Consider the following 15,170-nt stretch of genomic DNA (forward strand, 5'->3'; position numbering starts at 1 on the left):
TTTGCTGCGAGGCAGATGCCCGGTTGTGGTCGCACGCGCAGCTTTCAGGGCTCTTTATAGGGGGATGTACACACTGTGATTATAATCTATATTTTATAACTGCGCCAGTGTCGATGTTGCCTACGATATTGCCGATCGCATAAAACTTCTGTGCATACTCACGTGTTCGAACGCACACGAACAAGCATCTTATATCAATCCGCCAACCTTTTATTTCAGTTTCAGTGGCACTCAAAACTTAAGGTTGTTCCTGGGCATGCACACTAAGTAAACAACAACAACAACAACAACAACAACAACAACAACAACAACGAAGCATTTTTCTTAACATATACAGACAAGTGCAAAAACATTGCTTAGATACAACCAAACACAAAAAACCATAGCTGGTATGGCTTTTTGGTAACAGGAAAGGGAATGACAACTTAGAAAATAACGGAACGAACAGCTGGGTATGAGTGTTACAATGCAGAAAAATAAAAATCATCTTTGGATGTTGTGCACTTAGAAATCGAATCTGTAATCAAAACAGCATCTTACAGGAACGATATGAAGTTCAGTGAATATAAGGCGGACCAATTAATCGCACGAAACGTTTGCAGCAAAGAAAATTAAATTAAATTATGGGGTTTTATGTGCCAAAACCCCGACATGATTATGAGGCACGCCGTAGCGGGCGCGCACCTAAATCTAAGTGCATGGGTGTTATTGCGTTTCGCTCCGCGACCTCGTGCTCAGCAGCCCAACGCCATAGCCTCTAAGCAACCCCGACGGGCAACGTTTGCCACAGCACGCATTACATGTGTTCCAAAGTAGCTTCATTGCAGTACAGTAGTGCAGTGTGAAAAAGTATACGCAATGTATTGCAGTGAAGGTAAGTGAGTATTTGTGCAAACTTACGAAGTGTAAATAACGTGTCATTATTTAGTATACTTCGGCGGGCTGGGCTGGTCCGTGGGTTGGGGGTCACTGAGGTCCTTTGCCTGCTGGCGGAATACAAGATCGACTGTCCGCTGTCCTGGACTGTTTATCTTCTATGCGAACACCCCTGGCACACACCGGCTATATAGCGAGCCTCCAACCCACGTACCACCCTGGTTCCAGCTTTGGAGGCCCCACTGTCTTGTGCCGCACGCTTTAATATAATCTCAGGTACTGTCATGAGGCTTTCGTTTGCCGGTATTATTTTTATTTTCGTATGGTAAATAACCTCACAGCAATATAAATATGTATTGGGGTGAAGCTAGTTAAAGTACATCCACCATTATGAAAACCACCTAAGACCCTTCCTTGCCTGTGCGAGCAATATGCTGGATAAGTGTAGATATATTTATATGCAGAGAAGTGCATATTTTGAATGAATGTCTCATATGCCTAATATACACTTAACACTTGAACGTACTCATTGTTTTGCGATGTGCTCACTGCTTTTGCTGCCTGCTACTGGAGGCCTGGCCGAATCAAATTGTAACCTTACAGCTTGTTTGCCACGGTGGTCTTAAGTACCGTACCTTGTGCAATCTGTTGTAAATCAACGCTGAATTTAGTTGAAGCCAGAGCGAGCCATGAAAAGAGGACCAGCGAATGTCTGACACGTGGCGCGCTTTGGGCTGACAAAGAACCGAACGTGTAGGGTTGTCTGAATAACAAAACTCTCAAAGTTAGATTATGGTCTATCTTCTTCGTAAATGTCAATGCTTACCGTAGTAATATATTCCAAAACTAATTGATCAAATAGTTTTAAAAATTGCTGATGCTAACTGCAAATGTTATAGTAAAGTCGACTTTGAAGCGATGAATTGAGGGTTTAGCCTATGAAGCTGGCGACCACGGAGATTGGGATATTGAATCCGAAACAACAGATACTTGAACAAAATCTTCCCTTAACTGGTGCTCCTTCAATAAATCTTACATAGCTTTTTGAAATGCTTGTACAGTGGCTTTTACGTGACTTAATGAGAAAAAAGGATACTTCGTGGTGGAACATGTTGAAATCATGTTCTGATGTGATTTAAAGTAACAGAGAATGTCGTCATCATCGTCTTATTTTCTCTCCAGTGAAAGCTTAAGGCTTCTTACTGCAATCTCTAATTACATTGAGGATGTTTTCTCACCTGAGTGAAACTTTCGGCTCCACGAATTGTGCTTAATGGTGTGCTTGAACGTGCGATGGGAATCCTGTGGGACTCGTCAAACATGGATCCAATGCATTCTTCCCAGTCAGAGCTGTGGTGCTCATAATCCGTGCGAATGGTGCAACTGGAGCGGCCGACGTACGGGAATTTCTCTGCATTTGTGCAAGTTAAAAAAAAAAGAAAAAAAAGAAGCAGAATAGGAAGCAAAGAATTTTACACATTTAACCTTTCGGTGGTGAAACAAGCCCGACGTTTCGTTTCCACTACAGCGATTTAGTAGGACACTATGCGCGACCAATTGGCCTGGTGCGCTGCCACACGACTACTGATTCACACGCATATTTGCCTCACTTATTCAAGCATGGCGCGCCAGGGTCCCGCGTATAGCTCCGCCAAAACTTTTTGTGCTTGAGGTGACGACAACAGAGAGCGTATGTCGGGCATGGGGAATCTTAAAAGCCCTTTAGCTGCTCTCGTAAACAGAAACAATGTTGAGCTTCGTTATAAAAAATTGTCAGGTGGGATTTTCCACATACCTCGATCGAACCAACACGATCCGCTGCAATGTGTTCGTAGCCATGACGTCAATCTAGTAAGCTGAGGTGTTAAAGCTCTGAGATAGATGCCCTTAAATTATAACTGCGAATTGGGCTAGTTGGATGCGGTTCATGGCTGTAAACGAAATGCGATGCTAACACAAGGGATGAAGAAAGAAAAAGGCGACGCGAGCGCTGTATCGCAACCAAAATTTTATTGGGATGTACTTAGTGCTAATCGGGCTAATCGTTATTGAGAGCTTTCTTTATAATAATAATAATAATAATAATAATAATAATAATAATAATAATAATAATAATAATAATAATAATAATAATAATAAATTGCTATATGCAGCGTGTACCCATTGAGAGTGCTTCACGTGTAATTTGCTTTGCTTTTCGCTGCGTGTCGCTAGGTTCTTGGGTTTCTTGTTGTTTTCGTGTTCACGTTTTTGTCTCTATATCTGTATATATTCCGGATAGATCTTAATAAAATTTCAGTTGCGAGACAGCGCTTATGTCGTCCTTTCCTTTCTACATCCCCTATGTTAGCGCTACCTTAGATAAACTTGTTGGTCAGGGGACCTTAACTCCAAACGTCCGAGGAGAGCAACGGTGATTCATACCACTACACTGCGATAACACCGTCTTTAAGGGTGAAGGATGACACTGGACAACATATTTCTTTCTTCAGTTGAACTTGATTGCGAGCCACTCACATTCTGAGAACAGGTTTTGCTGCTGTCGGTGTCAGATCAGAAACCACCTGGGGAATTTCGGGAAGTACATGAACCCATTCCGGCTGCAAAACGAACTGATTGAGGATGATACACGCGTCCAAGTGAGGTAAATCAAAATCGATGACATGACCCTTGGGAGGAAAAGTGTGCAGATTACGGTTTCCAGGGGAAAAAAAACTTAATTTTCTTCACAGCCTGCTAATTGCAGCCTGAACTTGACTACTGCACTCGGAACATAACACACACACACACACACACACACACACACACACACACACACACACACACACACACACATATATATATATATATATATATATATATATATATATATATATATATATATATATATATATATATATATATATATATATATATATTCATTCGAGAAATCCGTGGCTTGTGCACTTTTGTTTTCGGGTGTCCGCAATATCAACGGAGCGTGCCCTGTCGATCGCACATTTAGTACGACCGCGGCGACAGTGGCCCAGGAAGCTCTTTTGTAAATGAACGCTGATGAAAATACCCGATGATGAAACAGCTATCTTTAGAGAACGGACGACCAAGCGAAAAAAGTTTGAGACAGCTAAAAGCGAGGTGGGGTATCACAGGATCGAATGAATGGTCATGATTGGTGTAAGACGCACCGATTCTCATACACGAGGAGCAGGATGGCTGGTTAGTGCAAAGATCGGCATGGGCCTGCGCCACTCTTGCAAGATCGTCGTCCCATTCCTGCAAGACGCGTCATCCATATAGTAGCTTCCAAACGTACGACACTTAAAGGAAATAATAATCACTGTTAATTGGGGGGTGACGAAAACTGCTGGCGCATCCAAGTACAGCAAATAAAATGCAATTACAGCAAAGGCGTAACGCCTTACTACATTTCAAATTATGACGCGCTCAGCACGCCGCAATGATACTTTTCGGTTACTTTCAGGAGTGAGGAACACATTGTAGTGCATATAGTAAGTAACATAACTTTGCAGTATTATCGCTCACTTAAAGAATGTTTACAGCCGGAAGTCGGTTGAACCCGCTGTAGAGTATAAGAATGGTGTTATTTGTTACCAGCTGCGAAAAAACGGTTAGTTAACCTGCTAATGATCCGCTATCACAGAAACACAGCTAAAAAAATGTATAAACAAGAGAAAAATATAGATCAGAATAAATTCTGAAGATAAAAAATGACTTTTCACATGGCACATGAGCTACGTTCATCTTTAGCTGCGTTAGACAAATTTTCTTTTACTCAGCTGTTCTTTTATTAATTCCCAACAGCGAGCTTTCGAAATAACCGTTATAAAGGTGCCGCGGGGTATATGTATTTTTCGCCAAATTTGTCCAATGAGCGTGGCAAAACAAGTAAATTTGACCCGCAGATTCGACGAACGTTTGGAACAGCAACAACCATTAGATCCGTAATCAGAATTACGACTGTTTGTACAGCCTTACTAAATATTATTTCTTGTGGGGGTGGAAAAACAAAAGTGGGACGTAGGGCATATGGTACGCGCGTTCGACTAAGGCTGCACGGACAGGCGCGCACTGTTTCTACAAGTCTGGCCTCCGCGAAGCAAACACATATATACAAAAATATACGTTTCTTTTATGCTCAAACACTCGACCGATGTGTCATTTGCTGAGACTTCTGTATTTGTTGCACTCTGCGAATGGTCTCAAGCGATGCTACCTTTTCTTTTTTTTGGGGGGGAGGGGGGGGGCTTGTTTCGTGAACCACTATTTGGTTTAGTTGAAAGCCCGCAACTTAATTCTTCAGTTCAATAAATTTAGGCGAAGGTACAGCCTGCAAATGAGCGGCCGAGGATTCGTATCTAAACCAGGACCGAGACCTTCTTAAATGACGGCACTCATGAAGGAACCCTAGTTACGTTCACTTCTATTATCTGATGATGAGGGTAAAACACTGGTAATATTACCCGTTCAGAAAAAAAAAATATCAAGACTCATGACCGTTTTTTGAAGCGAAGGTCCTTGGACCATGGCAGCGCGCCTCGCTGGCGCAGAGAGTAGCGATGGTGTTGCTGCAATACCTTAGGTCGACAGGTCTTGGCGACCGTTTGTTACGGACTTGATGCACACATTCAAGAGGGCACGCTGCTAGTGCGCTCCCTCCTCTCTCTATTTCCTTCTTTCTCTCTCTTCGCCCCTTTATCCCCTTCTCCCACTGCAGGGCCGCGAACCGGCCATGCGTCCGGTTAACCTCCCGGCCTCTCCTTGCTTCTCTCTCTTTATGTCAGCTGTACAAGAAGGCCACGATGAAGCTAAGCGTGGATGTAGCCTCACCATTTCCAGCATGTTGGAAGCGTAGGGCAGCCTCGAGCCGTTGCTCCCCGTTGCGATTTGACTCCGGAAACGGTTGTGCACGTCGAGGATGACTCTCTTGTCGGCGTCTTCGACGAACGAGGCAACAGAGCGGCAGCCGCTCCAGCGCTGCCGGCACAGTACGTGATCCCGACTGTAGCGCTGAAAGATGCTCTCACAGTCGCCGCCACCTTCATGGCTGCTGCCCAATATGCGAGCCACTGCCACTGGCACGCTCAGTGCAAGAAAGGTTACCATCGCAATTCTTGAGAATTGTGACTCGGTCGGCATACCTCTTTTGAGCGTCATCGTTGAACCTATACCACATGACACAAAGAAGAAAAAAAAGAGAAAAAGCAGGTCATTAAAGTATTTGCTCATTTTCGCGCATAGTAAAATGCTGTATTAGATTATTTGTTCATTGTTTTAGTTTGGTCTTTGTGATACGTCGTCTTGTTCTTTATTCCCTCTTCCCTTCTTCCTATCTTCCATTTTTCTGTCTGTCGCCTCCTTCCTTAGGAGTTAGCAGCCGTCGTGCACTCCTTCCAGCGGCAGTTGCCAGCCTGCTTATTCCCTTATTTTCTTCTAGGAAAAATGGTATAAATATTTTCAAACCGAATAATAATTCAGAAATAAAAAAAAGGAATCACTCAATCAATCATTTGTTTACTTATCGCTCAGAAAATATATAGTAATAACAATATAAGAAAAACTACATTTTTAACGTGTTTATGCACATTTGCCTTGTTATCTATAAGTATGATTTGATGATTGCTGCAGAGAGACCGGCATCTCTCCATTTTCTTCCTTCCTGGTGTATTTCCCGTGCGTATTTATTATAAATATTCTCGTTAGAGGGAAGCGCGTGATAGCACTAAAGCAGTTCGAGCAAACACCTGAATATTCTGGATGCTTCGGGATTCTGGATTACAAAACCTGCTTCCGCGAGCACCACGATATGGCGCTTACAGTTGACAACATGGGCAAAGCGGACTCTGAATTGATGAACATGCGCCAAGTAACAAGGCTGCTATATTTAAAATGGGATCCATTTAATTATGTCAAGCCGTTTTCGTAGTTTTCAGAGATGGAGTGTCTGGATTTGTGCATCGCAACAGGTACTGCACCTGCACAACCCAGAGCCGTAAAGTCTCCTATTCGGCAAGAGTCGTTACCTATAGCTGTCCCAAGCGAACAGGAACCGCTTGTCACACTGAGATGAAACCATCTTCATGCACTGCAGGCGTATCGAGATGCCACAACTGATGTGTGTCGACGTTAAGGAAAGAACACTTTGTTGTTGTTGTTGTTCCATTCCACGGCAGTCCGTGTACACGATATCTGTTGAGAACGAAGTCCTCGCGATCCTATCCTCTTCTTAGCCGCAGTGATTATCACAACCGGAAACTGGAGTACCTAGGTGGTCGTATACACACGCCGCAATATAAAAAGACATTTGGCTCTACATTGTTACTACGTCCGGCAACGTGCCTCTTGTATACCGTGTGTTCCAACTAACATTAGGCAAGATGTTAATTGAATGAAAAAGGAGATATTAAAAGAAAACACGATGCAAGTTCACTTATAGAATTAACAGCGTTCGGTCATTGGAGGTCTTAAGATTGTACCTTGCACGGTGTTTTTTTTTGCAATCTTAATTTTCGTTGAACAGCTTGGCTAACGTTAGATGGGACACCCTAGATTATGGTGCGAATATTCCGATCTATGTTGAAATTATATTGCTCCAGTAAGCCCTCAACATAAATTTTACTTCATTGCTTAAACCACTAGCTGTCACTGAAGAAAAGTCAGTTTTTCTAGAAAAGTTCGATTTTTAAAAGGTGCTGAAAGACGCAAAACACCCGCCGCGGTGGCTTAGCGGCTGTGGTGTTGCGCCGCTACGCACGAGGTCGTGGGATCGAATCCCGGCCGCGGCGGGCGCATTTCGACGGACGCAAAATGCAATAAAGCCCGTGCCCTGTGCATTGGGGGCACGTTAAAGATCCCGTGGTGGCCTAAATTATTCCGAAGTACCCCCCCCCCCCTCCCCCTATGGCGTGCCTCTTAATCAAATCGTGGTTTATGGCACGTAAAACCCCAGAATACATTCAAGATGCAGAAGGCTTGGCATGGTCACCTACTTGGTTTGAGAAATTTTCTTTCCTGAGCCGTTTTCTGAGAAGATATAGGCCGTATATATATAGTAGCGAAATTACGGTGTCAAAGTCATTGCACGAAGTTTTTATTGGTTTCGTGTCAGCAGGCAAACTTCCGCACATACTTCATAGACAGATGGGGCTCGAATATTGCACCAAGCTGAACTTTCCGTATATCTACATGTTGTTTGGTTTTCTAGGGAAAAAAAAAACGACAAGAATGCTAAATAATCAGGCAATGCATTTAGCCATCGTACTCTGTTAGTGCATAGATGGACAACAGGTAAATGGATATGCGTTCACGTGAACGTGCTTTCAAGCGCATGGCGCGAACGTTAATTGCGCTGTGCAAGGAAGATTAGACGACAAGTGACCGTGTGTCGCTGTCGAGCCAATAACAACCTAAAGTTTAGCAGTATAATATTATCGACTTGTCGGGAACAGCCATGGAATCAACGCTGAAGCAGTGTCACATACCCTGTTTTCTTTTTGACTTTGAATGGATAAAAAAAAATTGAACCGTGCATACAGCGCAATCCTACCTGTTCAGGTGTATTATTTGAATAAGCGGACGCTATTTGCGTGACAAATCGCAGAGTAATGTTAGCTAATAACATGTTCACTAATTAACATTTTTATAATTCACTTCAGGGCATATGTTGCAATCGTGACGCTGAAGGCGAGCTGTAGGGTAGCCTTGACTACTTATATAGAAATCCTAAATGTAGTGCCAGTTTTGAGGTACATTAAAATGTGCTTCGAAATACGTTGGCATTCCAGTTAGCAGTTTCATAAAAGCGGTATATGAATTCTTTCTTCACAAGACAAAGTCAGCCGGCATTTTCATGTGTACACTGTGGAAGAGCTAAGCGGAACACTGCGACGGCGCTAAATTGGTGAAAATTTGGAATGGGGCTTGACTGCCTCCTATAATAGCATAAGAAAGTACGTGTAAACGTTCGGCAGAGACACTTGAGACTATCGCCTACTAGCATGTATACTAAGTTTTGTTTACCGTTGTACAAATAAGTTAACCATTGTACAATAATGACCATAGTGTTTATTGATGCTTTTGCCCCCCCCCCTCTTATGTAATGCCCTGAAAGGGGTCCTTAAGGGACAATAAATGATGATGATGATAATGCTTACGTGTGGGAAGGCGAAATTTATTTATTATTTATTTATTTTCAATACTGCCAGTCTCTTTATCTAGACCATAGCAGGTGGGCATATTGTTACAATGTACGCGTTGATACAACATTTTTCATAGAACATGTGTATACAAAGTACAATAAACTAGATACGCTACATGTAGCTACACAGTACAGTCTGGAAAAATACAAAATGCAAAAAAAAGAAAGACATCGTTTCATGCATATAATTAGTGAAGTCAACTATAACGATAAAACAGATGTTATAAGTACAATAAATTGTCATTCAATACAATCTCGTGAAATATAAATGTAACACAACCATTTACAACCTAACAGTATATAACTTAATACAATCTAACATAACATAACAGACAGATCTAAACAATGTAAAAAACAAATTTGCATAAGACTGAAATATTTCTAGCAGTTATTTCTTACTCTTTTCTATCATGTTACTAAAAATGAAAGGCGAGTCTATATCAGCTATTGCCGAGTCGAGGTGGTTCCACTCCCTAACAGCAGTAGGGAAAAAAGAGTATCTAAATGTGTCCGTTTTACAAGGGCACTAAACTAACATTTTATTATGCTTATGGCGTGAAATACGGGCCGGAGAGAAAGTAATGTATCTTGAAGAATTTATGTTAAAGCGGTTGTGCAACAGGTTGTGTATGAATTTTAGCCGAGCTTGCTTTGCTCTGTTTACCAGTGTGTCCATTCCGGATGAAGCCAGGAGTTCTGTGGGCGAGTCAGTGGTTTTGTACTTGTTGAGAATAAACCGTATTGCTTTCCTTTGAACTTTTTCCACTTCGGTTATGTTTGTCTTTGTGTGAGGAAACCAAACCGGGTTGGCGTATTCTAGTACTGGCCGCACAAAGGTTTTATAGCATAGCAGTTTGATATGACTGGGAACAGATTTCAGGGACCTTTTAAGGAAGAAAAGCTTACGGGTGGCTGCTGAAGTGATGTTTGCAATGTGCGTGTTCCACTTCAAGTCAGATGCTAGAGTCAGTCCTAGATACTTGTGTTGCTGAACATTAGTTAGGGGTGTACCATTGAGAAGGTAGGTGAATCCTGACTTAATCTTCTTTGTTGTTACTACCATTGTCACTGATTTCTTGAGGTTAATAGATATTTGTCATTGTTCCCACCAGGCATTTATCTCGTTAAGGCATCTGTTCAAAGTAAGGTGGTCGTCATAACTTCTTATTTCTTTATATAGAATGCAATCATCTGCAAAAAGCTTTATGCTGCATGCTATGTCATTGACGATATCATTGATGTAAATTAAAAATATGCCATTCTCTTCAATATATGTTGTTAGGTGTTTTAAATTTATATGCTCTAGTATCTTGCATGATGTAATAGTTAGTGACATCGGTCTGTAGTTGGAAGGAGAGTTTGTGTCACCTGGTTTATGGATTGGTATTATCTTTGCTTTTTTCCAGTCATCTGGCACACGTCCGGTTGGAAGTGACATGCGATAGATAATGCCAAGATAACTGCAGCACCATTTTGCGTATCGCTTCAAGAATTCGTTCGGGACGTCGTCAGGGCCACTAGATTTTTTCGTGTCTAATCCGAGTAGAAAGTTAAAGATTCCTGAGCCAGTTATGTTTAGTGAGTCGATGTTGAAACCTGTAGGAATTATTGGGGGGACAAACCCGTTATCTGCAGTAAATACCGATTGGAAGTACTTGTTGTATGCATTAGCTTGAGAAACTTTTTCATCGTGGGGCCGTTCTGGCGTGACTACTTTGCGTGCACGGAAGTGACACCAAAATCTGTTTGGATTACCTTTTACGAAGTTAGGCAGGATAGTATTAAAATATTCTTTTCTGGAGTGGCTTATTCTGATTTTAAGTTCTGCCTTGGCGGTAATCAACTTTGATGTCTGGAGTGATTGATTTTTAGTCTTCTTCAAAGACCGACGTAACCTTTTCACTTTTCGTTTGGCATGAATTACCTCACGCGTTACCCATGGGTTGTATTTCCGCGATTTTCTTGTTTTTAACGGTATAAATTGTTCAGTGCAGTCATATATTACTGTCTTAAACTTAATCCAGAGGGAATTTGCGTCTGCCGAAGGATTGCAAGCCATTTCTGCAAAATCCATGTATTCATGTGCCATGTACGTCAAAACATTGGCGTCGTCTGATTTCGCAAAGTCGATAACGGTGCTTTCTAAAGACCTTTTTTGTATGCTAAACGACAGAGGTAGGTAACATATTGGAATATCGTGGTCGGATATGCCTTCAACAATACTAGTATGTATTTTGTTTACAACGAAGTGATCAGAGAGTAGTATTAGATCGAGTATATTACTTGCAGTACCATGTGAGTGTGTTGGTTGATCAACTACTTGTAAGTTGAAGTTGAGCATTAAATCAATTAGCGCTTCTGAAGTACGTGATGAGTATTGCATTTTCTTCCAGTTCATTTCTGGAAGGTTAAAGTCTCCCATGATGATAATTCTTAGGCTATGAGCGTGGCACTGCAGAAACTCACGTACGTTCTTTATGACGCTTTCGTCCGAGTCAGGACTTCGGTAAACGCAGCCTACAATTATGGCAGTGTTGCTGCAGGTAATTCTGCAGAACACGGCTTCAGCATCCCTCACATTTGGCAACGGTTCGTATGGGAGGGATTTCTTTATTAGTAGTGCCACGCCACCACCACGTGTCTGTCTGTCTTTTCTAATGGCGGAGTAATCGGGAGGCACAAATTCGTGATTTAAGACAGCTGAGGGAAGCCACGTTTCAGTTATCGCTACTATGTCAGGATTATGTTCAAAGAGTAGATTTTCAAGCGCGTCAGTCTTATTTAAAATGCTTCTCGCGTTTACATTTGATAACGTTAGTTCTTTGACTGCGCTTGGCTTCGCGTGATTGGACGCTTTGCTCCTACGTTTTTTTAAAGCAAAACTCTCTCCCCCTTGTCCTCGTCCCAAGCGAAAACTTGGTAATTAATGTAAAGCTTGTCTAATGACAAAGAAACCCTGTCATGGTTTTCTCGGTTTTCCTTGGCGCTATTCCACAGCAGTTTCCTGATTTCTCGAGTTCTTTTACAGAAGTCTCCCCGATAGACAAACCTGTGTTCTTTAGCTTGCACCCCTTTCCTAATATCATAGATTTCTGTCTAGAATCCAGAAGCCTAAAGATTACTGGTCTTGTTTTGTTATGCGCTGGTTTACCGAGACGATGAATTCGCTCCATGGCAATACTAGGCTGCAAGCCAAGCGTGTCCTGGATAATGGTCTTATATACAGTTTGTTCTAGCTTTTCACTGTTTTCGCCTTCTGTTTCCGTCAGGCCGTATACTATTAGGTTTGACCGTCTACTCTGGTTTTCCAAGTCGTCCATTCGTTTTTCCATTTTCCTTGCACTCTCATGAATGTCTTGTATTTGGCTTATTTACTTAATCATTGTAGTCGCTGAAATGTTTTGGATTGATGTTGCCTACATGCATTGAAGTTCTTTCTGCTGATTCAGTGTGTGCGTTCGTGTATACGTTGGCCTCAGCTTTGTGAGCTGCCGCTGAGGTAGACGCTTCAGAGTCCATCGCAGTCGACACAGCACCGATCAAATCCGAAGAGCAAGTGACGTGCGGGAAGCAGCGCGCTCATTTTATACATTCATGACGTGGCGCCACCTCCTTCCCATTGGCTGTTCCGTCACGTGCACAATGACGCACACCCTAGGCCACACCTTTAGTCAGCCAGAACCGTGGAGCTGCCGGGGCGTCGGGGAAGCGTGCTCGCCTCGCACGCCGGCGCTCCGAGTTCGTTTCCCACTCCGAGCGAAATTTAACAACATTTTTTTCAAAGCCATTAATTTGTTTACAGGAACCTCATTGATAAACTTGACGTCAATCCGAAGTATTTTTACGTGTTTTTCATTCTTTACGCCGTATGTCATTTTTGGTACCATCACTCGGTCACGTCGCCGTCGACGCAGAAATTTCGCTCAATGGGGCATATGTGCTTTCGCATTAAAATTTCTTGACAGAGGGCAGGATGACTTTCAAGGTGACGACAATGAATTTGCGAGCTTGAAGGGAGAACCCGCACATTATTGGCCCTGCTTTAAACAGACGTTGTATCACTGAAAGTTCATTACGTATGGATTTTTCTAGGGACGAAACAAGCCAATCCTCGCGCTGCGGAGAGCTACCACTTAGGGTAACACTTATGTTTGAAGTCATCTTGCGGATATAAATTGGAGTATGTTGATTTGTAATGCAAAATTTATGTTGTAAAAATTAATTAGTTCTGTAAAAACCCGTAACGCGCTTCCCTTGAACACGCTTCTGAGATCTTTCTCCGCTGATTTTTTAGCGCTCGTGGCTGATACAGTTTAATGTAACTCATCAACATTACTATTTTTCAGGTTTTTTAGCAATGTAGCTTACATCACAATGCATAAAATACCTTTTGCCACACTTACCTTAATATCCTGTCCTCAGTGCTCTAACGGTGCCGCAAGTGCCTAGAGAGCAACCCTGCTCCGCTAACTTATAGGTCAGAGTCGTGTTTCTCTCCTTGGTGCAATCTCCACAAGAAGGTTCAACGAGGAAGAAACTAAACACCTCTCCGGCAAGGAGAACAGGAGTAAGCACTGATTACAGAGGCTGACACCGGCGTCAGCGATTACGTAGCTCTTCGTCTAGAGAAAACTGTCAAGGACACAGAATGATAAAGCTGTATGTGTATTTAACACGAGTAAGTGCGGCTAGAAAGCTCCGAAAATGGGGCAAAGAAGGGTCTAATTTTATGAAACTATCGCTATTGTATTCCTCAGTGATGCTTACTAGCGGTGTCGATCAAGGTCGTGTCGATGTCCTTGGTACATCTGAGGCAAGCAAGACCACGCTGGCTCGCCAGGAAATTTTGTTGCACGCTAGTAAGTCAAGGCGTAGAGATGTCTGTTTTAGTTCCAACGTTACACAGTAAGTTTGAAGTCACAGTCTGGGTTCCTTACGCTTCTTGAAAGTACCGCTTTTTTCATAGACGTGTTCATATGCGTAGATACTCACGCAAAGACTGTTGAGAAGAAAGTAGCGAGGCAAAGAAAGAGAGAGAGACAGAGAGAAGCTCGATGTACTTACCGTTGAAGCAAGAGTGAATTCAGCTATTAAGTACATCTCTGCGTCGCAACACCAATCCCCGACCATGGCGCCAAGACAAGCGTCATTCACAACCATTCATGGTGGTGGATAGAGAACATGCTTTAAAACACAAATGTCATGTACGTAGTCATATATCGGCACACACAGTCATGAGTACACTCACTGATACACACTCACGTTGAATGGCGGATCGAGAGAGGAGAGGGGAAGGAGGCCTGCCTTACATGGCCCCCAAGACACACCAGCACTTGAGCGTTGACAAAACTGAGCGTGCAGTAAGCACCCCTCCTCCGTTCATTGTATATATTGGGATGAGGCCACCTCTTCCCTACTTTCAGGCTACCATGGATCCGCCTCTGCTGGCATTCATTTCACAGGTGTGAATGATTATTAGAGTGAATGAGTGACGCAGGTCGTGAGTGTGCGTGAGTATACGAACGTTGGTGAGAGGCGGTGAGTGTGAGAGTACGTGAACATGAACGTGGGTATGAATGCGAATGAGCGCCAGTGAATGTGAGTGTATGCGAGTGTGAGCGGGTTTGAGTGCAGTCGAGGATGAGTATGGGGAGCTTGGCGTCAGCACTGATTACAGAGGCTGAAAACAGCATCAGTGCTTACGCAGCTTTCGTCCCTATGGCTGCTAGAACATTTGATAAGCTCGAGACCAAACTGTCGACGTTAGTAGAAAGTTCCGAAAATGTGGCACCGGCGGAGAGGGCGAACAGGTTTATGAGCGTGAGTAAGGTTATGAGCGGTAAACCTCAGTGTTAGCGTGAGTAAGTGAGGGTAAGAGTGAGTTCACGTGAATACGAAAGTGCGTGAGTGCCGGTGAGTGCGGGAACATGTAAGTATACGAACGCCAGTTAGTTCCTGTCAGTGTGAGTGGGAGTGAATATGAGCACGAGTGGCAGCGAGGGTGACTGGACGTGTTTACGAGTATATAAGTGAGTGCCAGTGGACGTGAGTGGACGTGAGTATGAACATGAGTGAGTGC

General features: G+C 43.0%; 1 protein-coding gene across 2 annotated transcripts in view; it reads right to left on the reverse strand.

Annotated features, from left to right (window-relative positions):
- LOC126531580 (venom allergen 5-like) overlaps positions 1-13,597 on the reverse strand; it is a 28,816-nt gene extending 15,219 nt beyond the window's left edge. Inside the window, exons 1-4 of one of the 2 annotated variants that reach the window (XM_055071260.2) lie at positions 13,495-13,597; positions 5,725-6,059; positions 4,062-4,149; positions 2,115-2,287 (exon numbers count right to left, since the gene is read on the reverse strand). In XM_055071260.2, the coding sequence (XP_054927235.2) occupies positions 2,115-2,287; positions 4,062-4,149; positions 5,725-6,051 (588 nt within the window). In that variant the 5' untranslated portion in view covers positions 6,052-6,059; positions 13,495-13,597. The remainder of the gene's footprint in view (positions 1-2,114; positions 2,288-4,061; positions 4,150-5,724; positions 6,060-13,494) is intronic. The other variant, XM_055071261.2, reaches the window with a different exon arrangement.
- Between the last annotated feature and the right edge of the window lie 1,573 nt (positions 13,598-15,170).

This window comes from Dermacentor andersoni, chromosome 5 (genome assembly GCF_023375885.2).
Source record: "Dermacentor andersoni chromosome 5, qqDerAnde1_hic_scaffold, whole genome shotgun sequence".
NCBI classification, from domain to species: Eukaryota; Metazoa; Arthropoda; class Arachnida; order Ixodida; family Ixodidae; genus Dermacentor; species Dermacentor andersoni.